This window comes from Hippopotamus amphibius, chromosome 7, assembly GCF_030028045.1.
Source record: "Hippopotamus amphibius kiboko isolate mHipAmp2 chromosome 7, mHipAmp2.hap2, whole genome shotgun sequence".
Lineage (NCBI taxonomy): Eukaryota > Metazoa > Chordata > Mammalia > Artiodactyla > Hippopotamidae > Hippopotamus > Hippopotamus amphibius.
Window position 1 is genome coordinate 8337925 of NC_080192.1, and position 26417 is coordinate 8364341.

Consider the following 26417-nt stretch of genomic DNA (forward strand, 5'->3'; position numbering starts at 1 on the left):
TAAAAATGTTAAAATAACAAAAATGCACTTATGAGTATCTCACAAGTATATACATATAAAACCAAAAGAAAATGGAAGAGGAAAGACACATAAACCCACCCACTCAAATAGCCCAGGAAGAAAAACCAGCCAAACCACCAATCACTAGAGATCACAATTGTCAGAACAAGACTGTCATCTATTTCCTTATTTTCTGTGAGGAAATGTATTAACTAAAATCCGTGGTATGCAATATCCCTAGTGTGTCTGGTAGGTTATAGAAGCTCTCAGATTACAGATGCACTGATAGTAGCTGCTTCCTCTCCAGCAGCCTGTATTAGAGAAAGAAGTAGACTGCATGTTTGAACAGTGCCTTGTACTAGACCTAGTAGTTTCAAACATCCCTCCCAGATTCTCACCAGAGAGGACTAACAAAGCAATCAAACTGTTTCTGGAAGAATTGAAACATCACGTGGCTCCTCCAGGCAGCGCATGCCTGCCTGCCACGCTGAACTAGAATTTGGCTTTAAGGATCACCTATTCTTCCCAATAGGTGGAGCTCTTCACCTGGGCTGCCTTTAATTTGATGCAACTGGCGTCGATGCTGCCTCTCTCCCCTCACTCATAACACTCTGGTTCCTGACAACCAAGTGACCGGAGGAGGGAGAAGCACTAACTCAAAGCAGCTCAGATGTCCGGGCCCAAACCTGCTTCAGACTCTCAGCCACGGGTATGGACAGTCTCAGCTGCGTCACTCTTCCTTCTCACAACAGCATTTGAATCTACGGCAAGTTTTCTCTTACAAGATACAAGCCCTAACACTCCTTCACCACTCCTCAAGTGACAAGGGCTTCCTTGGAGGCTGGCTCTCCAGTTTCTCTCTGTTCCTCACACCACGTGTCCAAAACTGAACATCAGCCACGTATGGAACAGTGAGACTCTGGTAGCTTTGGCAACCACTTCTAAGTTTAAGGTTAACTTGTTTAAATTTACCTTTTTTGCTTCTTCATTTAGGCTACATCGTTTCAATCTATTTTTGTTAGATGAAATCTTAGTTATCTCACAGAATAACGTGCTGGTTAACTGTGCTAGTTTCGTGTCATCCGCAAATCTGAGAAATGAGCTTTTTTTCTTTTCATCTGTGCTGAAGAAATATGAAGAATGAGTGAGCGCTAAGGACAGACGCCTGTGGCATAACACTAGTGTCTCCTTCCAGGCAGATGATCACTCTCACCTTTGGCTGCCGCTGGTTCAGTCAGCTGCCAATTGCTATCAGGATCAGAGCCTGTCAAATGCCTTGGTGAGACCAACGTACCCAGTCAGCATTTCACTGATGAACAAGCCTTACCCAAAGATCAAGTGAAGCTGGGCACAGCTTTGGCTGAGTAAGCCTGATGATCACATCAGTTTCTCAGAGGATTTATCATAGCCCGAAGTTTAATTATTCTCAACAAATACAGCTGAAATGTAGGTAATGAGCCATAATGAATCACTGAATCCAGATTATTTTGCTAGGCCCAGATCACATCCACTTTCAGAAGAAAGGACCAGGAGTTTGTTCACTATCTCCCAATCAAGTGAACATGTAAAACTAGACTAGCTGGAAAATATGCCTTGAAAGAGCAGAGTGCAAACTATAACCTACATTTATAACGCAAATCTGTGTTGCTGTAAAAAACAGAGTCCAACTACAGTGCAATTTATTTCTGCACTGGAAACTTAAGAAATGTGAAAACACCATGGAAAGAAAAAAGTGCTGTATTAATTTATGGTAACAATTCTTGAGATAAAATAAAGCACTAGAGTAACAGTTTTTAAGACTCGGCAACAAAAGTTAACAAAGCCAACGATGGTTTTTTAATTCTCTTCCAACTCTACAGACATAATTCTGCTTTCACCTTCATCACACTTTCATATGGTTTTAACAGGGGATAAACCTCCTCTTCTAAGAATCTTTGTACCTGCCAGAGAAGAAAGCAAACGCAAGACAAAAGAAAACGTTAAGATTAAGTTTTGAGAATCGTTGAGAATCTTTTTTTCAATGTCAGTTTGTAACACTGAGACCTAATCTGACAAACTTTTATGCCACCACTGGGCTTCTATTTTTCTCAACTCTCTGTAGAAATCCCTCCCTAGACACAGGTAGCTCACCCTATGGGCCCACCAGGCTGCCCCGCCCCACAAACCAGCCTGGCTGTGTCCTCTCAGTTTGTCTCACCATTCTCCACCCATCACCTGAGCTACAACCATCACTGCTTCTTCCCTCCTCCCCATCCAACCAGCTTCCAAGTGCCTAACATCCTAAACAGCCCTCGAATCTGTGCCTCGTGTGCATCTACCGCGGCCTTGGCTCAGAGCCCTCATCACCAACTGCTTACCCACTGCAGCAGCCTCCTTATTGGCCTCCCAAACTCCAGTTTAAATCCTTCAAATCCAATACACCAGAATGTCTTGAATATAAATGAGAACGCCGTCTTCTACTCTAAATCCTAACTACTTCTGGGGCACCTGATAATCTGGCAACTCCCTCCCATGCTGGATGTTCATGCATTTGCTATCTCCTCTCACCCTGGTGTTCCCTAGAAGTAACTCCTACTTGTCCTTAAGATTCAGCTCAGATGTCATGTCTTCCAAGAAATCTTTCCCAACTTCTACTGCTCTAGGGTTGTCTCCTTTGTGATCCCAAAAAAGATGTCCTTCCCTCAATTCTTGCACGTACAGCTTGTTTTGTTTCTCTTTGTAAAGATTTATTTATTTTTATTTTTGGCAGTGTTGGATCTTTGTTGCTGCACATGGGCTTTCTCTAGTTGTGGCAAGCAGGGGCTACTCTTTGTTGCGGTGCGCAGGCTTCTTAGTGCAGTGGCCTCTCTTGTTGCAGAGCATGGGCTCTAGGCACGCGGGCTTCAGCAGTTGTGGCACGAGGGCTCAGTAGTTGTGGCGCATGGGCTTAGTTGCTCTGTGGCATGTGGGATCTTCCTGGCCCAGGGCTTGAACCCGTGTCCCCTGCATTGGCAGGTGGATTCTTAACCACTGCGCCACCAGGGAAGTCCCACCATTAAATTTTGAGCTCCCTGCAGATAAGGATTATCTATTCATCTTTAAAGCATCAGAATTTGGGACTTCCCTGGTGGCACAGTGGTTAAGTATCCGCCTGCCAATGCAGGGGACACAGGTTCAAGCCCTGGGCTGATAAGATCCCATGTGCTGTGGAGCAACTAAGCCCGTGCACCATAACTACTGAGCCTGTGCTCTAGAACCTGTGCGCCACAACTACTGAAGCCCATGCACTCAGGCCCATATGCTGCAACTACTGAAGTCTGCGCTCCTAGAGCCCGTGCTCCGCAACAAGAGAAGCCACTGCAATGAAAAGCCCGTGTTTGCAACGAAGACCCAATGCAGCCAAAAATAAATAAATTAAAAAAATAAAAAATAAAGCACCAGAATTTAAACACAGCACCCAAACACAATCTGAGCACCTAGTCTGCACTCAATAAATGTTTTTTAATTAACCTTTGTAGTCTCCAGAAGATCAAGAGGAAAAGTGACAAACATTTACTGAATATTTACTATGCACCAAGCTAGGCCTTTCCGTCCACACTATGAGACATGTATCTCTATCCTAACAGCCAGTAAGAGCAGAAAGTCAAGACTGAACCCAAATCTACCTGACAGTAAAACCCAATCTTTGTCCATTACATTACAGGCTCCAGACCAAAAGAGAATTCAGAGAAATCCACAGGGAGAAACAATTAAGGCAGGGACTTCCCTGGTGGTGCAGTGGTTAAGAATCTGCCTGCCAACGCAGGGGATTCAATCCCTGGTCCGGGAAGATCCCACATACCACAGAGCAACTAAGCCCGTGCACCACAACTACTGAGCCTGTGCTCTAGAGCCCGTGTGCCACAATTACTGAGCCCATGTGCTGCAACTACTGAAGCCCGCATGCCTAGAGCCCGTGCTCTGTAACAAGAGGAGCCACCACACTGAGAAGCTTGCGCACCACAAGGAAGAGTAGCTTCTGCTTGTCGCAAATAGAGAAAGCCTGCACACAGCAATGAAGACCCAACATAGCCAAAAAGAAAAAAACCAAAAAACACAAAAAAACCCCCAAAACACTTAAGGCAGCTCAAAACAACTAAACCTTTAAGTTTTAGCCAGCAACCTGCTCTGAATTCTTCCTAAGTAGCCCCATTCTCTTCACACCTCCCATGAAGCAGGAACATATAAAAGATGGTACTGTGGGCTCTGCAGCCCGACAGTGTAAAAAGAGGGCATTTGGGGAAGACCGCAGCACCACAGAAGCGTTCTGATGCTTACCTGCTGGGATGCACGACCAGTGAAGGAAGAGGGATCCAGTAAATGGTCCAGCTGGGAGTGAATGGGACCGAAGTAGGCATCAGCCTGGATACGCTCTATGAGGTCATTGTCACCCCCTTCCTGCTTGACCACAGCAGCTGCCTGCTGGGAGAGCACTCTGATTTTCTCATGGCAATCCTGGGAAGACAGGGAGGTATGGTTGGCTTACTAATAACAGGCATTTGAACGTCCACGCTGTCTATAGCTGGTGGAACAAAGGCCTCCTCTAAAGCTTTGTGCACCACCTGCCCTTATATCCTGCCCACTTCCCAGCATTTCCTGTGGAAATTCAGACCTAATTTCTTCACTGAAAGAGGACACTTTCTACAAGTGATTAAGCAATTCACTTTTTAATAAACTGAGTTCAACACCATCACCCTTCAAAGATAAGCCTGTTCTACGGCAGAATATGGTCACTGTTCTGTACCGATACCATAAATGAAGGTAATGACAGAAATGCCTTCGTCCATCCTTCCTCAGGGAGGAGAGCAGGACTAAAGGTGTAGTACTTTCAATTTATCCAGGAGAACTAGGGGTTACAAACCTGGCGGTTACCCCCAGCTTTCACCATGGCCATAATGATGTTCTCTGTGGCCATGAAAGGCAGCTCCTGCCGAATGCGCCGCTCAATTACCTGGAAGAATGAAGCACCAAGAAGGATGCCCTGGGTTACAAAGACATATGCACAGTAAGACATCAACTATGAGCGAAAAATACACAGCAGGGACACGAACTACCAAGCTATGAAGAAAGAGGGCAGAATGGACTGTCTTATACTACACCGTATTCTTCACTTTTCTCATAATCCAGAGTATTATTTTGACTTTAAATAAGGAATGCTGACTTCAGTAAACTTTTAAAAGTTGCTTCATCAGAATGATTCCTAAAACCTCAAGTTTGCTCAGTTTCAGGGCCTGCCTTCAGGAGCTGAGTACGGGATGGAAACAAACCCCTCTACCTCAGGTACTTACAAACAGGCCACGGAACAGTCTACTCTGCCCGTCACAGCAGAGCGGATCGCTCATGCCGGCAGACAATGAAGCCAATTCAAAGTACTTCTTTTTCCCTTTTCTATAAACATGTCTATGAATTCCACAGACTTAGCTCCCTAAAGCTTATGTCACAACCTGAAGAGTGAGCCCTGGTTGGGAAGAGCTCCCCCAACATGCTCACTCCAGAGCAGAAGGTCAAACTCCCCTCCCACATTCCAACCCCTCCCTAATATTCTACTTTTTAATGGAGGCCTCTTACTTTGGGGTACACCACCAAGCCTTCAGAAATGTTCTGCAATGTATTCAATATAGTATCTGCAGTGAGAAATGCCTCGGCCAAACAGATGCGTCTAGAAAACAAACAGCCAATTCAGTTATCACTTTAAACAAATAACAATTTCCATGAAACGCAAGAAGCTGCCAGATGTACTACTTCGACCAGTTCCTTCAACTACCCCAACGTGAAATCTACCACTCCTGACTAGACCACTTGCCCAAGCACCAGACCATATGCCCATTTGGAGAGCTCTACCTGGCTGATCTGTAGGTTCCTCAAACCCAGAACTGAATTCAGCCACTTTCCACGGCTCACCACCTCAGCCCGCTCTCCCTCTCCCTGTAGCTCCCGCCTCAGGAAACGGCGCCGGCACCCCGTCGCCATCTTAACACTCACTCCAGTCAACCGCCACGGCCAGCCCGCGTGACACCGACTTTACATCCACATCCTCTCCAGCCACATGGGTACTGTGCCAGTGTGGATTCAGAGTTTTAACGTAGCCTCCTAACGTGTTCTAACCAGCTCCCTGTCCCCTTACAACTGATTCTCCAAATTGTCGCAGGGCGTTTTAGTGGGCACAGCTGATTGGGTCACAGCCCGCTAAAAAATAGTCCACAGCTGACTTCCGAGTGAGCTCACAGGTTTTATTTCCGTGAACTCTGGATTATGCGCACACCCTGAGAGCTGGCTTTAACTATTGATCACTTCCTCTCAAGACATCCCAGCAGAATACAAGCAAACGAGAGTAGTGAATCTGCTTTCAAATGAGTACATACAACGTGGAAAATCACGTGCATGCTGCCACCTTATTAGTAACTACAAAGTACTCCTGACCCACCCCGTAACCACTCAAGATGCTGCTGTGCCGAGACACCACCGCCGACACCCACCTGCCTTCAGAGCTGTGTCTCAACTCCTTCTCAGGGCCTCGAAGGCCCTTCGTAAACGGGCTACTACCCACAAGCAAGTCCCACCTCATCTCTTGCCAGGGCTACCCGACTACTAGTAACTCCCCAAACTGTTCTTTCTCTTGCCTTTTTGTGCCTTTATACGTGCCCCCAATGTTGTCTCGAATGTTAAAAAATGCCTAGATTTCTTAAGTCTGAAGCGTCACCTCCTCTGTGAAGCTTTCCTCGACTCCTCCACCACCCCTCCCTCCTCTCTGCCCCAAGAAGGACCCTGTATGTATTTTGATTCTAACACGTATCACACTGCTCTATAGTCCTGCCTTCCTGTTAGACGCCAGGCTCTTTAGGAACAAGGAGGGAATACAGAGATGTTCGTAACGTCCTGCTGCTTCCAGGCCCCTCTAGGTCCTCCCACAACTTGCTCTATGTGACACCCCCATTCCACTGACCGGTTGGCACTGTCATCCAGTGTTCGTTCAAACCACTGCACAGATGCTGTTTGCAGCGGGTCCATAACAAGGGTCATGAGGTGACGGGCCAGGCTGCAGCACCGCTCTGAGCGCATAGGGTTCCGCTTGTACGGCATTGCACTTGAGCCTGTCCATGTAAAGGAGAAGCAAAGGCAGGAAGACCTCAGGGGCCAGTGGGCGGCCAAGTATGCTGCTGGCTGAACTGTTCACATGCGCCCGTGAACCTCCCGGCATCTCGTGGTGGTCCCAGGTCCTCACACAACACTCACCAATCTGCTGTTTTTCAAAGGGTTCCTCCACCTCCTTGAGGTGTGCCAGGAGTCGTATGTCACTACAGATCTGGGGGGGGCACAGGCACAGGCATCAGCCACACTCGGGACGCGGGGGCAGGGGCAGGCACGAGACGGACGGAGGAGGCGAGCTCTTTGGGAGCCACCGCTGAGCTCAAGGTCAGCATGTCCCTCCCTGAGGGAGACTCCTCGCGGCTCCTGAAGAGCGGGGATGACACGTTTGGGGAGCAAGGGGACGTTCTGGTGAAATACTGTGTGAGATATCGCGCACAGACAGTGGCAAGATGAACTTAATGAGAATGATAAAACTAGTCGTTCCTTTTAACACACCGTAAGAGGCTTCACTGACAGGCCCCAAATTGCTAAGAGTGATATTTGACACCTCTTGAGAGCCACAATGAAGTTGAAGTGTAAGGCTTGGTGGGTCTGTCCGTGGTGCCCAACACCCCCTCGGCTACAGTCACTCACCTTGTGCACTGATGCCCCCAAGCTGGCCAGCACGGACAGCACCTCAATATCTACTTTTCGGGTATAGGTCTGCCCTGTGATGATGAAAGCCCTAGAAATAAATAGAAAAGAGCCTTAAGTGAAAATATTTCAAAATGTGACTGTGTCAAAAAAAATGAGCAAAGACTAAGTGAACGCTTCGCCTCACTGGAGTGCTAAGTCACACCGAGCCCAGGACTGCGCCGATAAGTGGCTCTGGGAACAAACCGTTCTTCCCCCCCTTTTTACTGACACCCAGACAGCCGCCCTGACCCAAGGAGGAAACATGGTCCAGCGAGCCTCTGTCCTGCTGCAGCCCAGTGAAGTGCCTGAAACAAGGAGCTGGCGGGGAGCCTGGTGGCCCTCGATGCAAACAGCTAGATGGAGACCAACCCATCGGAAGCCCTCAGTAAAAAACAAAACAGCAACAACACGGGTAAGGCTATTCTACTGGACTCAGAACTAAATAGCTTCCTTCTTACTTATAAATTATAAGGAATATAATAGAATCCAGAGTATAAGAAAACAAAACCCAGGCTAGAGATGGAAAGAAATAGGTGGAAGGACAAAGAAAGAAAAAACCCCCAAAGTTAAGGTCAAATCTAGAGGTACGCTACCTTTCATTTTTTAACAGGGAGGCCATCACTTTTCCCACTTACCTACCTCTTAAATCCTGCCTTTTCTGTCACCATCTTGTCAAGCTGTTCTACCTTGGAAAGAAAAGACATCCCTATGGGAATCCAGGTGTGTCTACTATGAGAATATCTTGACATGTCATCCTGTCCAGGTTTCCACCTTCAGTACCCCTTCCAGTCCAGACTCCACCCATCCCGAGATCAACTGCTCCTACCATCCTTAGAGGTAGGCTTTGCCTCTGGTGTGCCCACGGTTAAGCATGTGTCACCTAGGTCACCTTCAGAATACCTTTTGGTCGTCTCCCTCGAAGAGCTGCAGGAAGCTGGCCTGGGTGCCAGTGGTGCCCTTCACCCCTCGGAAGCGCAGGTCATCTCGGACACGCTTCAGGTTCTGGAGATCCACGCAAAGATCCTGAATCCAAAGACAGCAACGTTTCCCAACTGTGGTCAGCTGAGCAGGTCTGAAAACAACCCAAAGAGAACACACAGAAGTCTCAAACCCATGACTTATTTCATAAAACCTTCATTGCTTCTTCTAATAATCACAGTTAGCCCTGGGAAGGGGAAGAATTAAAGTAAGAGGTGGAGAAATCAGTGAAGACAAAGCAAGAGCTAAAAAGCTTAAGCAAATAACAGTTAAGCAGAGTCAGTGCCATTTATAAATATTCCAAGGTTATAAAACTAAAGGGCTACTAGCACAGTTCTTTCTTTATCATCAAGAGGCACTACAGGGGCAGAGACAATGTCGGTTTTGTTTGTCCCCAGACCTTGGCAAGAAATATACATGTAACAAACATTTGTCAAGTATCTAATGTGTTCTTGGTATTGGAAATACCACAACGAACAAAACAGACAGGGTCCCTGTCCGGTAGAGCTCATATTGTCCTGTAAACAAGTAAACAAACAAGATAACTGTTCATTTTTTAAATGACCTCCTCCTTGCCCCTAAAAGAGCTCCCTGCAGGCAAAGGAGATACCAGAAGTGTTAGATTATTAAATAAAAAAAGAAAAAGAAAAGAATACTTTCTGTATACATATCTGTATATGTATTTTCCAATAAGATGAACCATCAGATTTACTCTCTCAGCAGCATAGCTTTTAAGGTAGGTATAGAGTTCACTCCGTGTAGGACCCCGAGTGCTTATGTTTTGAGATTTTTCACCTCGAGGTTACCATAGAGAAGGGAGAACTGAAGGAATAAATGGGAGTGGATGCACATAAATAAGCCCAATTCCCAAGAGGTAACCCTCTCACTTACTGGAAATGTGTGAAACCTAAGGTGGGGAGATCAGCTTGTTCCTTGGCAAAGTCGGCAAGCCGAGAGATCACCCTGGCAAGCTGCGAGGAAGACCGAGTGGGAGAAAGAGAGTGAGTTCAGGCACTAAACTCGGAGACAGTTTCACATACAATTACACCTCCAGCTCACGGAAGGCAGAGGCCATATTTTTTCATCTTTGTATCTTAACGTGCCTTGAAGAGTTCATACCAACCAACATTCAAAAACTGAGCTGACCACCTAAAATGTCACGAATTATTTCTGCACAGTTTTAACACCACCGGCACACTTGTGAAAAAAAACAGGACAAAATCGTAAATCTGACCCACACATTCCAGGAACATGCTGCTGGTTACACGTCCTTCACGTAAAAGGCCATGCTTTAAAAAGCATTAACTTACACAGTGCTTTACTCAAGAAGAGACAATTAGTTCTACAGATTAGATCTAAGATCATTCATCTGAGTAAACAATAACATAATAACTTATTTAGATTTACACTGTGCTCATTTACTTAAGGGGATGCCAACCTCCTGTCACAGGGAATCTTAGGACCGGTAGGAAATTTCTGTCAACTTCTTACCTTTGGCAAAAGCAGGTCAAATGCATTTCTAAGAATAATCAAGTCCTGCAAGGGAAAATGCAGTGGTCTTACATTAATCAGCTTTGCCCAAACAACATTATGATACAACACTTCTTAGGCATCACAACTGTGTTTCTCAGCTAGCTGCCTAGTTCACTTTCAGCAACACACTGTGGGAGCCAGAAGATGCTAACAGAAATTCTCTTTTGGGACTTCCCTGGTGGTCCAGTGGTTAAGACTTTGCACTTTCAATGCAGGGGGCGCAGGTTCAATCCCTGGTCCGTGGAACTAAGATCCACAATGCCATGTGGCACGGCCAGAAAAAAAAATTCTCTTCTGATTACTGTTTTAAAAGCACACCTACTTAGAGAGCAGTGCTACTGGAATCTACAAGCATAAAGCCTTTATACTTATAAAGCCCTACTTATGTGGTACCTAATGTAACTGGAAAATGGTACGGGGCAAGCCCCATCGTGAATATGGCAAAGATGTCCAGGTCAGTGGGGTTTACATCTTCCCGGAGAACAGCATTTGAGTTTCTGAGAAGAATCCACAGGGCACGTTCCATTAGTTTCCACTCCCCTTTTTTCATGGCTGTCATTGCCAACAACAACAACAAAGGCATGAACTGGAAGATCTAGGTTTAGGAAATTTAAAGCTGTTCTTGGAGGAGTTAGGAGATGTAAGTGTTGCAGGCAACTCCAACACATGCTTATGAGACAGTAATTGCTGAGCTCAACTATACTCTGGATACTTTTAAAAAGGATACTCCAAGTTAGAGGACTGTTCTCCCATTATCTGACTCACCAATTACACACAGATGCCTTTAATTACGTACTACTTTAGACAAAGAAATGTCATCTGGGGCAACTTAAAAATTACTGGCTTCTTTCTAAACAGGAAATGTATCTGGATTCTAACGTCTATTCCCATAGGTGCACTGTGATTAAGGGCAGAGATTTGGAGCCACTACCCAGGCCTGTATCCTTTCCAGGTGCAAAACCTAGAGCAAGTTCTTCAACCTCTAAGCTTCCTCATCTGTGGCGATGGGGATAATAAAGCCAAAGCCTACATATTCTGAATCCACTGATATGGAATTTCAAGAAAAGGCACAACTACAGACACAGAAAGCAGGTCAGTGGGTGTCTGGGACTGGAAGCAGGAGTGAGGACTGACTGCAAACAAGTGAGAGAAAACAAACAAACAAAAAAACAAGCGAGAGAGAACTTCTTGGGGTGATGGGTGAACTCCAAACCTGGAGTGGGGTGAGGCTGGCTGACTGCATAAATTTACTAAAGCTCAGTGAACTGTACATTTAAAATGGGTAAATTTATGGTATTAAACTATACCTCAATAAAGCTACTTAAAAATGGAGATAACAGCAACTATCTCTTATGCTTGTTATGAAGAAAAAATGAAGCAGTACATACAAAGTGCTTCGAATAGTGCTGGGCGCCGACCAACTTAGGGAAATGCTTGCTGTTACTCTCTCATGTTTGACTATCAAGGGCTTTTGCTAATTAAAGGATTTAAGAATGATAATGCAATTATTTCTTTTTTTTTTCAGAAGTCTCAGCAAAGAGTTAAAAGGACTTTGGAAAGAAAATTCCTTTGGAAAACTACTTTGGCCACTAAAATGCTAAGATCTCGGCTTAAGTCCAGCATACCAATGTGTAGGCAGTCTCTGCACATCTCATTTTATGGAGGTCATTAGGGGCTTGTAGTTTAGTTTGGAAGGATACCAAAAGCAGAAAATTCCTGAGCACTGAGGTTCTAAGATCTATGGAGTCACTTCCTAAAATGGACAAAATCAAAGAAAATTTATAAATGCATTATGAAGACTGAGTCCTAAGTGGAAACAAGACAACATGGGCTCCTACTGTATTGTCTCCAACATAGCAGGAGGTGGCACCCAGATGAATGATGCCAGCAGCTTTGGGGCAGCAGTGGGCAAACGTGTGCACATGAGCCATCACATCATGTCGCAGCTGCTGCTCTTCCTCAGCCGCCATCTTGAAGTCGATGTTGTCCAGGTTCGATTTCATCTCCTGGATTTGTTCATCTGTGATAGGCAAACCCAGTGTCTGCAGAAGGGGCAAAATAGAGTAAAATAACTTCTTGTGTCACCATTATTTGAACTGAAATGACACTGAAAAAAAATTGATTCATGTTAACATTTATGCCCTACCTTCCAATTCTTAAACTAAAACTTGGGGCAACTAAACTAAAAGGACATGGGAAGGAGAGACAACTTTCTAAATGAATCATGGTAAATTATATTCTAAGTAAACACCAATATACACAACAATGTAATCTTGATTTTTGTTCCCTCTGCCCCTACATCTCTGCTTACTCCCTCACAGGTTCTGGTCTCTGGGCTCAAATACCAACTCCTCAGAGGTCCTCCCTGATTTTAATGTGAAACACCCTTCTTCTGTGTCACTCTCTATCCCTTTAGCCTGGTTTTATTTACAGCACTTATCACCACAGGACATTTTTACAAATCTGTTAGCCTGTCTCTCCCCCTGGAATGTATATACTCTCTGAGAGGAGAGTTTTGTGGTATTTATTGCTTACTTTTCAGTGCTCGGCACTTACGTGCCCAAAGTGTGGGATCCAGGCCACAGCTTTACATTTGATCTACATGGATTTAGTCAGAGAAACCAAAAGCAGGAATGCTGTTAGTAGCTTTGCCAACAAATTATGTGCAGCAAATTCAGTGCAACTAAAAGCAATTCCAGCAGATACTAATGAGAAAATAAACACATCAACATCTTACATTCATCCATCACTGAAAAAATCAGGCCAACAAAAAACAGCTGGCAGCCCACAGGCAGCTCTGAACCCTGGAACCAAGTTCTGAATATGTACATTGATGAAATTTATCCAAACCTCACTTGAAAGTCCCAAGGCCTGGCCCTGGGAAGGAGCTCACATCTTAAGATCTACCTTGTCCAAGATGGTAGCTAGTAGTCAGATGTGGCTATTTACATTTAAACTAGTGAAAACTTAAAAGTAAAAACTCAGGACTTCCCTGGCGGTCCACTGGTTAAGAGTTGGCACTCCCACTGTAGGGGGCGCAGGTTCAATCCCTGATGGGGGAACTATCATGCCGCTTGGCACAGCCAAAAAAAAGAAAAAAGTAAAAATTCAGTTCCTCAGTCACACTAGCCACATCTGGCCAAGCTGCCTTGGATCTTTAGTCATTAGACATGATATCTCAGGGCTCCTCCCAAAGCAAAGCAGCAGAGGGCAGCGTGGTCAAACTGCTTCCTACCCCGAAGCAACATGTCTTGTCAAACTTCATTCCCTACTCCTAATTTTCTACACTTCTCCTAATCTCTCAATCCCCAAGTGTGTTGGTTTTTTTTTTTAATTACTAAATTATTATGTACTTTATGCTGCTAATGTTGACACCCTAGCTAACAGATAATCCAAACTCAGGAGGTATCAAAATTGAATGCATTTCAGGCAATATGTAGACTGGGCAGAGGAAAGAACACATATTGAGGCTCTACATTTCAATCCCAGCTTGAAGCTTTTACTAGCTATGGTGACTGGCAAAATCGTAGCGTGCCACCACCCTCATTTACATGGAGTACCAAATAAAACAGAAAACACATGCCCATGCTAGTACACAACAAATCACAACACACTTCAGGTCCTCGTTTTACTATCTATTGTTATCTGAGCCCAGTTTATGAAATCTCTGTGCCTCCATTCCATCCTCTGTAAAACAGGAATAATGTATTTATTATGAAGAAGTGCTTTGTGGATTAGTATGCTATTCTTCGTAAGGTCTTCAAACTGCCAGGCACACACACAGCAGGCACCGTAGAAATGCCTGCTAGTATTTATGTGCTACTTTATTTTCCTGAGCAGGGTGATAGGAAGGGGGGAAAATCTAGGAAGAAAGTTTCATGTTTGAGGACCGTGTACCTTGGTCCTAGGCAAGTACTCAGACCGTTTCCAGGTTTACTAAATGGCATTTGGGAGGGTACGGCCATCTTGCTGTTGTGGCCTTTTCCTCTGAAACTTTATAGCTCTCTGGATCCCCTTCAGATTCCTTCGGCTCCTCTGCGAAGGCCGGTCTGGGGCTATTTCTGAAATCGTTGAGCTGAAAAGCTCTACGTGCAGCTCTTAAAAGAGAAACCATCGATCTCGTCTAATAACCCCTGACTTTCCCTCCCCAGAGGCAAAAGGCGGTCGAGTGCAGCGGAAACGGTGGCCTGGGAAACGTGGGTTTTGTAGTGACAGTCCGGTGTCTGACTACCCCGAGGCACCGTGGGTGGAGAGGCGGCTGAGCGCTCAGGCTCTGCACGGGACACAGGGTCACACCCGGTTCCGCTACTGAGGGTTAGGAGCAAATAACGCGCTGGGTCATCATCCAGGTTCAGTCTCCTTCTGTACCGTGTGGGGAGACCACCACCTAGCCCGCCAAGTGTCGATGGGTTCACTGGGGAAAGATGTGCGCAGAAACGAGCACAGGGCACGGACGAGCGCGGCGGTGTCCTCCTGCAGGAACGGCCCCGACGTGCTCCCAGAAACCGGAGCCGCACTTCTCGCCGCCCCCTGTGCGTCTCTAACTCTCGACGGTTAAAACATGCGAGGCAACAGGTGGCGGCTGCCGGGCCTCCTGCCCTGGCCTTCCTGGAGCCGCAGCTCCTCTGGAAAGCGGACACCCGGCCGAGAAGAGCCGGGCAGCTGCCCCCGGCGGCTCGGCGCCCAGCCCAGCACACGCGGGGTCGGGCCCGCCTCCGGCCCCGGGGCGTGTTACCTGCTCAGCCTCCGCCAGCCACAGCCACAGCCGCCGCCAGGTCCGGAATTTGTACCTGTCGCTAAACACGAAGCACATCTCCGGGCTGGCATAACGGGAGGCAAGTGGTGAGCGATAGCTGTCGTGTCCGCAGGCCGCCGCCAGCCCGCCAGGGTCGCCCCCCGCCGCCATCCCGCACACGCGACCCCACCGGAGCCGCCAGGGCCAGCGCAGGTGGAAGCGGATGTCTGGAGGCGGGACTTCCTCCACGCGGGCGGGACTTCCTCCACGCGGGCGGGACTTCCTCCACTCGGCCCCGCCCCCGGCGTTCCCAGAGACCCGAGTCCTCCACGTTGCGGTGTCGGCGATTCGGTGCTGAGGGTCGAGGGGTTTCTGTCGCTTTACCAAGAAACGTGATTAGCGCTTCGTACGTTCCTCAGCAGCTCTGCTCTCAGTTTCCCCATCTGAAAAACGTGCATTAAGACCCGCCTTTGAGACTGCTGTGACGACTGTTTGCTATTATTGTCGCCCCCCACCCCCCCGCCCGCCCGGCCCCCGGCGCGCTTCCGCGGGGAAAGGAAGATGCCTAAGGGAGATCGGCATCTGTTGGGTGCCCAGTGGATTTCAGCAAGCGCCGGAACTGAGACACATAGAAGCTGACGACTTGCTCAGGGTCACCCAGCTAATGAGTGGAGCCGCTGCGCTGTGTAGCTCCCGGCACACGCCGTGCCGGGCCTCACCGCGGCTCAGGGAAGGTACCCCGCCCCCTTTCTGCAATGCCTCCCTCTCATTGCCGCCCACCTAGGGCCCACGTGGTCCCACTCTTCCCTCGGGTTGGCCGCTGATAATAAAACCACTAACGTTTATGGAGGTCTCGCTAGGTATCAGGCATGGTCCTGCGTGCCTCCTTACACGTGATCTCATTACATCCATGTGAGGATCCTGAGTTGTTCAGGTATTATTAATTGAAATAATACAACTGTCCCCTCCAGTGCAGAGTCAGTGCTCAGTAAAGGCTAGCCATTATTATGTCCCCATTTTGCAGATGACAAAGAGAAGGCATGGCATATTGAGTGTCTTGAGCGTGCTCATGGAGAAGGGCAAGAGCTAGGAGTTGGGGGTGGGGGGGTAGGCTCCAAGCTCCTCGTCCTTACCAGATTCAAAGGTACCCTTTCCTTTGTGCTGCAGTACCAGGTCCTATGCTGCTTTGAAAGTGCCTGTTTCTGAGGGTCTCACTATAAGGGGAGGTCCATTTTGAATTCTCAGCTGTTTGCTGAGGTGAACAGCCCCTTTCCCAGTAACCATAATAGTTCAGGGATGTTAAAAGTTCCTGATTAGGTCTCAAGACTTCCAAGATCTTGTCTTTGACAATAACTTCTTTTCCTGTCACCTTTCTATTTTTGCTTTAATTTTTTCACGACTTACTCAAAAACCTATGGACCACCCCTGTAGTGTTCTCCCTCCTCACCTCTGGGATTTCATATAGGCCTCTCATAACTCTCACCAGAGTTCAGTGTTGTTGGCCTTTCCCATCGATGGCAAACTCGGTGCCGGTGGAGATTATGCCTGCTTTGATCCTGTGTCCCCAGGAGGTGGATCTGGACACAGGACATAACATAGTATAGGTGCTCAGTGAATGTTTGCTGGGTGAATGAATGCTGCCCAGAGGAGCCTAGCGCACAAAGGGAAACAAGGCTCACAGTCACCAAGATACAAGTTAGATCCTGACATCGCTGTTCCTCTTCCCCCAGCCTCTCACGTTCCTTCAGTGTCCTCACACCACAGATAACTTTATGTCTCCACCTGGTTTCAGAACTGTCAGCATGGACCGCAGAATACCTTGGCCATCAGAGAAGCCCATCAGCTACCTGGGCTTATTACCCACGTCTTCTTCCATCCCCACCCCACCCCCAACCGGAGCTGCAGAGGGTTGGTTTTGGGGGTGAGGGCAGACAATTCTGGAAAGATGAAGACTATTCCCTGCAACTTCCCACTCTTTGCAGAGTGTTCCAGGGCTGTCGTTGCTGTGCCGTGCTGTGCTGTGAAGAGTTTACTATCCTTGTTTTCCACCGTGACTACTGCAAACTACTGTCTGTTCAGTCTTCCAGCCTCTCTCCTGGCTCTGCTTCACTTCACTGTTACTTTTACTTCTGCAATAGGAGCTTCTGTCTCCAGTCTGTCTCTTCATTCAGGAAAGGATCTTGCTCTTTCAATTATTTTATCTCGAATCTCTCTAATTCTGCCTCCCTTCTATTTTTTTTTTAAATGCACAAATCTCTTCCACTATAGAAACATCTTCACTTGCTGTTATCTCCTTAACATGGAAACCCCTCTTTCTGGCTGCCTCTTCACCAACCATTCCAGCACTGCCAGTTATAAGCTGTGTGACTTGGGCAATTAATCTTTTGGCACTTGGGTCTCCTTACCTGTCAAATATGGTTCATGATCCCCAGGTGTACAATGAGGAGCAAAGGCAAGTGACACAGATGCTGACTTCCCAGCTCAGTGTCTGGGGCTCATGTATTCGTATTCGACACACTTGTTCCCCTCCCTGCTTTATTCCTCAGCACTGTGGTGCAGCTTCTGCCCTCTCATCTCCTCTAAGCTACACTCTCACTGATCACCAGAAAATTCCTCTAAAAAACAAAAGGCCTTTTATCACATCTATTTATTTGCCTATCTGCATAAAGAGTTACTGATGAAGTCTACGTGGGGGTGGGGGTAGACATGCAAGGAACAGGATAGGCCAGGTAAGAACTGGGAGCAAGCTTCCCAGTGTACATCTTTAAATCATTTTCATTTTTGAGTAAAATAGTTTTCCTTTTTCCTGTACTAAGTCATCCCTCCTGGCCGATTGAAACATTTAGTGTTTTTGACAACTCCTCCCTCCTGCTTTGAAAACTAAACTGTGCAGATTCTCTTTCCTGTCTGACTGCTCTTTCTTTGATGATCTTTTCTTCTCTCATTCCTAGAAAAGGAAGTGGTGGGAATTTCCTCAAGATTTAACCCACCTTTACTCCCCTTGGAAACTGCACATCTGCAAGTCTTACCTTCTGAGTCCACGAGTTTCTCCACAGTTTTGGTTCTTAATCTTCAAAGGCCACCTAGACACTTGCAGCTGGTTGTCACTGTTTACCTAAAGCAACACCTCTAAATTGGGAATTTTACATCTATTCTTTAGTTTTTATTTCAGGCTTTAAAAATACCTAGTTTCTTAAACAAATTCTGTTACCCATGAGAATCGTTCACTTCCCAGTGGAGCCCAGTGTGTGCCAAGCATTGTATGAGACACTGGGATATAGTGGTCAGCTGATGAGGCTTGAGTGGAGAGGTCAAAGGTGAAAAGAGAGGGAGGTAAATTTGGAGGAGTAGGTGGAAGGCAGACCATGGGATCCTGGTAGGAATAAGGATATTTGGGGTTTTATCCTAAGCAATAGAAAAGCACTAAAAGGTTTTAGGCTGGAGGATGACTTCATCAGATTTGTTTTGAAAATATCATCTCAGCTCTTCTGTGTAGAATGGATTGGGGGCGGGGAACTGGAGTGAATGTCAAATGAGAAACCAGTTGGGCTAATACAGTGAACTAGGTGAGACTTAGGGGTGTGGGTGATCTAGCCTGGACAAAGGAAGTAAGTGGCAGAGAAAATGATGAAAAGCGAGAGATTAATTGAAGAAGTACACTCAATCCAGCTTGGTGATGGGTTACTTATGGGGAGTAAGGAAGGGGGCGGATTCAATTGATGCTCCTAGGTCTCTAGGTTTTATCGCTAGAGATAACTGTGCCATTTACCCTGGGGTGGGAGTAGGGGCAGGCAGGCAGGACGGACTTCTCTTTTGGGTTTATTGAGTTTGCAGAGCCATTAAGATATCCAGGTGTTTTAAAATGTTGAGCAGACAATTATATATACAAGTCCGGAGCCCCATGGTAAGGGCTGGAAATATAAATTCAGCAGTCTTTAGCACACAGATGGTAGTGAAAGCCATAGGGGTCTTAGGCACTCGAGCTGGAGAACAACACAGAAAAGAATGCTGCCCTTTTTGGTGCTCACATTCCAGTGAGGGAGACGGATGATAAAGACTAAACAAGGTAAGTTCTGTGAAGAAAATACAGGATGAGAGCACAGAGTAGCTTAGGGTGGGGATGGGGGTGGCAGCTGATCACGTGAAGAGAGAAGGAAGAATGGGAAGTTACAAGTAGCCAAGTGGGCAGGAAGGGAAAGGATCTCAAGCACTGGAGGAACCAGCACTTGAAGGGGGAGCACCTCTCTTGATCAGTTTGGAAGCAGGAATTTGGGGGAACTCTTCTGATACCTCGAATCTTCTCCACATGTATCAGTGGACACAGGATGCTTGCCGGCAGTGTCAAGGTCTCATTGCTGGTTGGTTACGGTAGATTTACAGGAGTCCTTATTTGCCCCGCAGTGACTTTTTTCCCCCAAGCGATGCTGCTTTTGGTTGCTGGTGGAAAATAGAAAATAGGGTTTTTCCAAAGTGGGGATTTTAGCAACCATATTATTGAAATTATAGGCTAGAAAGTCTAAACTAGATTAGGAAGGAAATGAGGAAAAAGAGAGGGCTGATGGCATTGAAGAAGGTAAACAGACCAGGGTCCTGGAATGGCTGATGAGGTCAAAATGAAGCCAAAGAGGAGTGGGAACCAGTTGGGAGCACAGGAGGTCAAGGTCAAGGATGCTGAAATTAGTGATTCTGGAGGGGAGCAATTTGGGGTGAGTATGGGAATGTGTGGCCAGGGTGACTGGGGGTAGGAGTGCAGAAATCTGGCTGTTAGGTTGGATTTCCCAAGTGGACACTGAAGTCAGCGAAGGTGACAGCAGAGCCCGCAGCGGTGAGGAGGGCAGAGTCAGAGGCTAAAGTCTTAACAACCATCTTCAATTCTAGACACTGCCCCCCCGCCCCCCCCCCCCCCCCCCCCCCCCGCCGCCAGTGCTGATGCTTTTTTTAAATAGCCAAAATTTAAAATAAAGTCTTTGGTGATAAAGGTCTTCATAGGTTTTGCAAAACACTTCAAAAACAGCACTTACTTGATATACGCTGGCCCGCAAGGTGTTTTTGACATTTAGTTCACCTCTCCTCACCTCACATTTCCCGGTGTTTACTCACTTTATGGTAAGTATTGGATGGTATATAGCCTACCACTTTGTACAGCAGACTTGCTTAAGACCACATTCTCAGAATTCCAGGTGTCTTTCAGCCGAGGCACTTTGGCGTGGTAACTTTGGAATCCAATCTGGGTTCCTAGTATGGTGGCTGAAACAAGTTTCAATGAAGTGATGAATATTTACATGGTGTGCTTAGAGCAGTGCCTAGCTTACAGAAAGCAAGCACTCAGTGTTACCTGCTAGAGCTGATTAAATTATGCTGAGCTGCAGTTTCCTCACGAAATGGGTTTGCTACTACCTATTCCACACAGCATTCTGACAATTAAGTCAAACACAAAATTACCTGGGAATTAGAAAGTATCAGCTTCCTTCCATTGCTCCCCTTTGCCATTCTAGCAGTGTTGCAAGATCACATGTCTAACAAGTCTCTAGCAGCTAAGGATAATAAGAAACTGTTCAGATGGGCCCTTAGGGTAAGGCTCGCCCGCTCCCCAGCAGTGGTGAGCACTGGAAGCTGGGTGGGGGCGCCGGCAGGCGGCTCCGTGGACAGAGCTGGCTCGTGGTCACCTTCCCAGGCTGCTGCAGAGCCCCAGGCAGGCATCGTCCCCCTGCTCTCCTCCACTCTAGTGTCTTCACTCCAAATGCACATGAGCCTCAAACAGGACGACAACGAAAGGTAGCAGGAGAACATGAATTTCTTTCAGAGAATCTGAACCCAGCAGCATGGCAAGGGGCACAAACCCATGACCAGCTGGTCAACCTGACAATCCCAAGAACACAAACATAACGAGACAATAGAGACAAAGTGGAGGCCCAGTTCAGATGCTGAATGTCAGCAGCTTTTATGTGTGGAGCAGAGCGAGGGAGAAGAGTAGAAAAAATATAAAACATTCAACAAACGAACAAATTAAACTGGCAGAATAAAACAGGAAACCACAATAAATGCTTAGCAGCCAAACACATTTATTAGTCTTTTTTCTTTTTTTTTTTTTTTTCCAGGAACCCAAAAATATTTTGTAGTTATAATGTAAGCAACTGAGTTGCACATAATACAATCATATCTTTCCAAAATAAAATAAAATAAAAAACTAAACAAAAACAAAATAAGCTGTTTAAAAGCCCAAAAAAACCCTTCAGAAAACTCTTATATATGCATTACATCATCTCTCAGTTTTAATGAAATGACGGCGACTTAATTCCTTATTACTCAACCTGTCACAATCCAATAAAAGACCACCCTTTAGTTTTTTTTTGTTTTTGACTTTTTTTTTTTTTTTGAAATCCAGCATGAGAAATACAGTACCTGCTATGGCAAAAAATACACATAAAATGCAACTTTTCAGCTTATTTGTACATTAGTAGAGTTTAACATTTTATTGTTTGTTTTTTAAGTGAACCAGTGATTTTAAGTACCACTATACTAAAAAAGTAAAATAAAATATAGAAAAGGGGGGCCCAGCCTGCCATGCAAGTGCACCTCTAAAGTGCCTAGTTTCTGTGTCCATGTAAAACCAGTCATATGAGGAGCAATTTCAGCATATGGGAGTTTGATTAAACCTCTAAGAGAAAAAAAACAAAAAACCAAAAAAACAATGCCATATCCTCCCTTTTCTCCCCTCAAACTTCCTTTAATCCCGTCATCCACTTTTTCTATCGCCCACCAGAAGAGAGAAAAGAAAGCCACCAAAATAATATTGTAAAAGCTATTTCAAGTATAAGAAAAACAAAACACTTCTAGGTAACTTGCAGAGAGCATCAAACTTGTGCAGCTATTTAGTCACGTTTACAGGTTTTGTTTCTGCGGACAGTGTTTCAGATGAGAGGATTTTTGCTGTACCTTCCTGTTACCTGTTTGTGTGCAAAGTTGGAAAGCTGCCTTTTAAAGATCCAGCCTCTTTCTGATGCCCTTCTCTGCATCTTCTGTGAAAGGGGGCAAGGAGAGAAGCGGAGGGAGGAGGGAGGAGAGAGGAGCAATGTGTCCCAGGCCATCAGGCAGTACTGCTCCGCTTCTCCTCTGTGCCGTCCCCCCAGGGCCCTCACTTCTCTTGTTCACCATCAGTGACCTAACTCTCACTGCAGAGATGCCCATTATTCAGTTTCCTGATTTGGTAGGATGTATTTTACTATGTAAACACAGCCCCCTAGGATTATGGAACCCAAAGCAGCATATATATCTCCATCTAAATGGAGAAAGAGAAAATAGTCCAGAAACCTCTCCTCCGGTTGCTTCTGTTATCTGTTTTTGGTTACTCGAAACAGGGAGGGGGTGGGGCGGGCACAAAGTAAGTTGTAAGCAAATAGTGGAGAGTTAGGAGTGGGCACAGTTGAGCTGTTGCATCTTTTTTTTTTTTTTTTCCTCCTAGAAGGGTGTTTTTTTTGTTTTTTTAAAACCTGTTAAAAATGTTCCTGCACCTTAAGTCATACTGAGGTTAAGGCCAAGGGTGCAGAATCTTGTGCACGTGTCTCTGTGAGCACATTCGCGGTGCATGCACCATTTTTGATGTCTTCTGCGAGATCACTGGACACACTTTGGTCACTGGTGTGTGCAAAGGGAGGTGGGGGGAGTGTCCCAGGACAGACGTGCAGAGATCAGCAGAGCCCTTTGGGAGCATCGCAGAGGGACAGAAGGGCAGGAAAAACTCAGGAGGGACCAGAGGAAGGAGACTGATAGAAAAGGGGCCTCCACACAAACAACAGAAATAAAATCTGCAGGTCGACAGCGCCCAAATCGGAAGGTGCGTGGTGAACATGCATGCATTTATTATCAAGCTTCCTTCCCTCAAAGGAAGTCGTCACTAGACAAAGATCAGTGAGCCCAACCTAAAAAGGGCTTCATGACAGATACAGGGTTTGTCTTTAAGATGGGGGGAGCTAGAGGGTTTGCGAAGAAGCTATTCAAAGCGATCTGTTCTGATCCTGCCTCACGAGCGGCCACATCTAGGAGAGCAGTAGCTGGCAGATCCCTACGAGCAGCACTTATTAGACTGATTTTCCTCCACCTCACGTCAGCTTCAAGCCTCGTAGAGGGAGGAACGTCTGAGGATGCGCGGGCCTTTCAGGGAGGTTGCGCGGGCCTTTCAGGGAGGTTGCGCGGGCCTTTCAGGGAGGTTGCCTGCACGTCTCAGATGAGTTTCCTTCTAAGTAAGAAATCAGTTCATCTCCAGAGCATCGCAAAGCGACAAGGCTATGAATTCTACGGCACAAAACTGAAATGCCAAGGACTGATTCTCCTTATGATCTACAGAATGCTACTCAGTTACTCAAAGTGTGTGTGTGTGTGTGTTTGAACCAAGAAAGGTTGAGAGCTCAAGGTCTCAGGTAGAAACATTCTGGAGTCCCTGGAGGGGATGGATCTTCCAGAAGAAAGAAATCCAGACACTGCCCACCCTGGAACTAGAGCTGGAATAGATGGCATCTATTCAAAACAGGGTTTAAACACTGGTCTGTCGTCACTGTGTATGGGAGGCAATGGAGAGAACACCACTCCAAAAATGCAGTCCACTCCCCTGACCTGTTCTGCTTTCTCTTGCTAGACATGAAAGAATAAGATCGAAACTTCTGATGGCTTAAAAAAAAAAAAAAAGTGGAAAACATCATATTTTAGGGTTACTTTCACAGCAAAGAAAAAATCATAAAAGTTATCCTGCTATCTACACATTCATATTTTTCCAAGGATAACCACTGATGTCAGAAAAGGAGGGGAGTTAAAGGTCTACGCTGCAGGGGAAATGTACCTCGAGGTATTGTTTTGTGTTAGACAGCTGAAACATCAGAATTTTATTTTTTTGTTTTGTTTTGTTTTTTTTGTCTGAAGGCAATCTAACAGATTGGAACCCTGATAAGAACGTGCCTGTGCAGGCTTGCAGGGGCACGAGGAGACTGTGATCAAGTCTGTTACTCGTTACAGTACTGTGAACATCAACAGCAAAACTGCTGTATGGAAACACTGGCTCTGGGCACAGCAGTCTCTTGCTTACGATACTGTGTATTGCCAATAATGCCTAGACCAGAGCAATGCAGAGGCCACGCCTCACTGCAGGCAAGATCAACAGAGGGATGCTGTCAGGACATAGAAGGGGGCTGTAGGCTTTCCCATGTCAAACACCTCACTGCTCACTAGCTATACACAGCTTAACAACTGCAAGGGAAGCAGACAGGCCACATATGGCGGAGGGGTAGTGGATGCGGAGGAGCAGCCTTGGTTGTCTATGAAGCAACAGTCCTCTTCCCCATAGAGCAAAAGAGTTTCCTTACAATTAAATTCACTTAAAAACAACTAAGAAAGAAGAAAGAAAAATTAAAATGGAGCAAGGATGGGGAGGAGGAGGAATTTTTTTGAAATGACATAAAAATTAAGGTCAGCACAAGTGAGGCATGGTTTCCTGGGCTTGAAAGGGTTCTGAATTCAGGACAGGGTGAGCACTTTTTTCTGGAGAACACGGGGGCCTTTGGGGCCCTCCAGCTGCACCAGGCTAACACTGCACGTCTAGGATGGAGATTCTGTACCACACTGGTTGGTAGGAACTGCAGGCCCCCCAGGAAGTGCCAGGCGGAACTCACAGGTCTCTTTCTACCTCACTGTGCCGACCTTACCGCTTCTTGCTTTCACTCCCCTTCCCTGCCAGCTCAAGGGGATACCATGGACACAGAAACTGTAGAACAAGGATGCAAAGCTACCTCCTTCCCCTTTCTGCCCTCTCCTGCCCCCCCTTTGCAAAATGCATAGTTACAATTCACGTTACAAAGTAAAGAAGCAATGATGACCACATATGGGAACTTTTTTTTTTTTGAAAAAAGAAAAACCCAACAACCTCTTCTTAAATTCAATATCAAAATTCACATTTGCATAATAATACATTTCAAGGCCATTAGAGAGGAATGAGAGTGAAGGCCCAGAAGCTGCAGCATCTCTCCTCCCTGTGTCTTCCTGAATGAAGCTGAAGGAATCTTGCGGAGGGATAGATTTCCTCTTTGGGGAGTTCTGAGGAATTATAGAAATGGCCCTTAGCATTCACTTGATACCTCTTTAGAAGAGAGGGAGTGGGGAGAAGAGGCGGAATCGTTTAAAACAAACATGAAACAAAGGGAGAGACACTGCAGATTTCTATGTTTAACTATAATAGTTCTGAAGAAATAAAATATGATTGCAGATTTTTTCTTTTCTTTCTCAAACATGTCAATCTTATCCTTTCAAAAGCCTTTTCCTTGTGTATAATACCCTGTTCGCACAAACAGCAACATTATGTAGCTTCCATTTGGGAAAACAACTGCCTTCTCAGGACACAGACCCAAGGGGTGGCAACGTGCTGCCTGCCCCGTGCGCCAGGAGTGAGAAAACGCCTTCTCAACGTGCACAAATGTGTCACAAGCATCACCATATCTCAATTCTCCAGTGCTTACGGGAAAACAAAAACTAAAACAGCCACAGCCACGCATGCACACACATAAACACGAAGAAGACTAGGCAATGCAGAGAGAGAAGTTCAACCTGCCCTCTTGGACTAACCTGGTCTGTCATCTGTGCACCATCACCTCATCATCCCCTCTCCCAAGTCCCAGAACCTCTTTCCCACGACTCTACACTGTGCAATATTGATGCTAATGAAAACTCCACAGCTGCCCTGGGGACAGCCCGGAGAAATGCCAACTTCCCTAAAGACTTAGCTGACCGTCTTTCTGTTTTATCCCAATGGGTAGGTTCTTCCTAAAACAGACGGTCTCTGAACTCACAAAGGCACATTCAGAAATACTACACTTAAGTAATTAATTCCTTGGACAAAATTAAAAAGGGGGGTTAGGGGAGGTGTTTTAAACACATATATTTTAACTTATCCCGAAATTGCCAGCAAGAAGTGTCATGCTGACTGCATCACTGGGTGAAAAACTCTACTACCTTTAAAAGGTATGTAACTTCTTTAAGGGTTCCAAAGGTTTCTGCTCTGTTTTTGTATAAATACCCCCCTTTTTCATTTTTGGCGAACACACGCAGGATACACTCTCTTCCTCTCTGTAAAGCTCTGCTGTAAGGCTGGTCCGGCAGTGAGGCAGCTCCTGGCCACCCCTCACCTTGCAAACCTGCCCTCCGAGGACTGCGCACGCCCTTCAGAAGCCCAAGGTGAAGGATTGCCAGATGTAGTATGAGGTCCAGGGAAGCAGGGGACCAGGAGGGAAGGAAAGCACTTCGCGCCACAGCAACATCGGAAGCTAGTGCACAGTTTCTCTGCTGCTCACCACCAGCAGCAAAGAGGACGTTCACTTTTGGAGAAAGACAACCCCAGCTTATTAATATT

At 46.2% G+C, this 26417-nt stretch overlaps 2 protein-coding genes across 3 annotated transcripts in view; both read right to left on the minus strand.

Moving 5' to 3' along the window:
* Positions 1–1813: 1813 nt before the first annotated feature.
* Positions 1814–15265, minus strand: ADSL (adenylosuccinate lyase). Its single transcript, XM_057741196.1, has 13 exons — positions 15029–15265; positions 12132–12335; positions 10252–10296; positions 9652–9731; positions 8683–8854; positions 8422–8468; positions 7741–7831; positions 7252–7321; positions 6962–7109; positions 5587–5677; positions 4880–4969; positions 4297–4473; positions 1814–1940 (listed from the first exon to the last, which is right to left on the minus strand). The coding sequence occupies exons 1-13, from the start codon at positions 15197–15199 to the stop codon at positions 1854–1856; spliced, it is 1473 nt and encodes a 490-aa protein (XP_057597179.1). The 5' UTR covers positions 15200–15265; the 3' UTR covers positions 1814–1853.
* Positions 15266–20305: 5040 nt separating this feature from the next.
* The window catches only part of TNRC6B (trinucleotide repeat containing adaptor 6B), a 249857-nt gene continuing 243745 nt past the window's right edge, over positions 20306–26417 (minus strand). The window contains exon 26 of one of the 2 annotated variants that reach the window (XR_009054633.1): positions 20306–25108. The gene's annotated coding sequence lies outside the window, so the exon portion shown is untranslated. Of the gene's footprint in view, positions 25152–26417 lie in introns of both variants that reach the window. The other variant, XR_009054632.1, reaches the window with a different exon arrangement.

Coding starts and splice junctions, on each gene's coding strand:
- ADSL (XM_057741196.1), bottom strand. CDS start 15,199: ATGGCGGCGGGGGGCGACCCTGGCGGGCTGGCGGCGGCCTGCGGACAC. Junction 4,970..5,586: donor GCTTGGTGGTGTACCCCAAA/GTAAGAGGCCTC, acceptor TCATTCTTCCAG/GTAATTGAGCGGCGCATTCG. Junction 4,474..4,879: donor AAGCTGGGGGTAACCGCCAG/GTTTGTAACCCC, acceptor CTGTCTTCCCAG/GATTGCCATGAGAAAATCAG.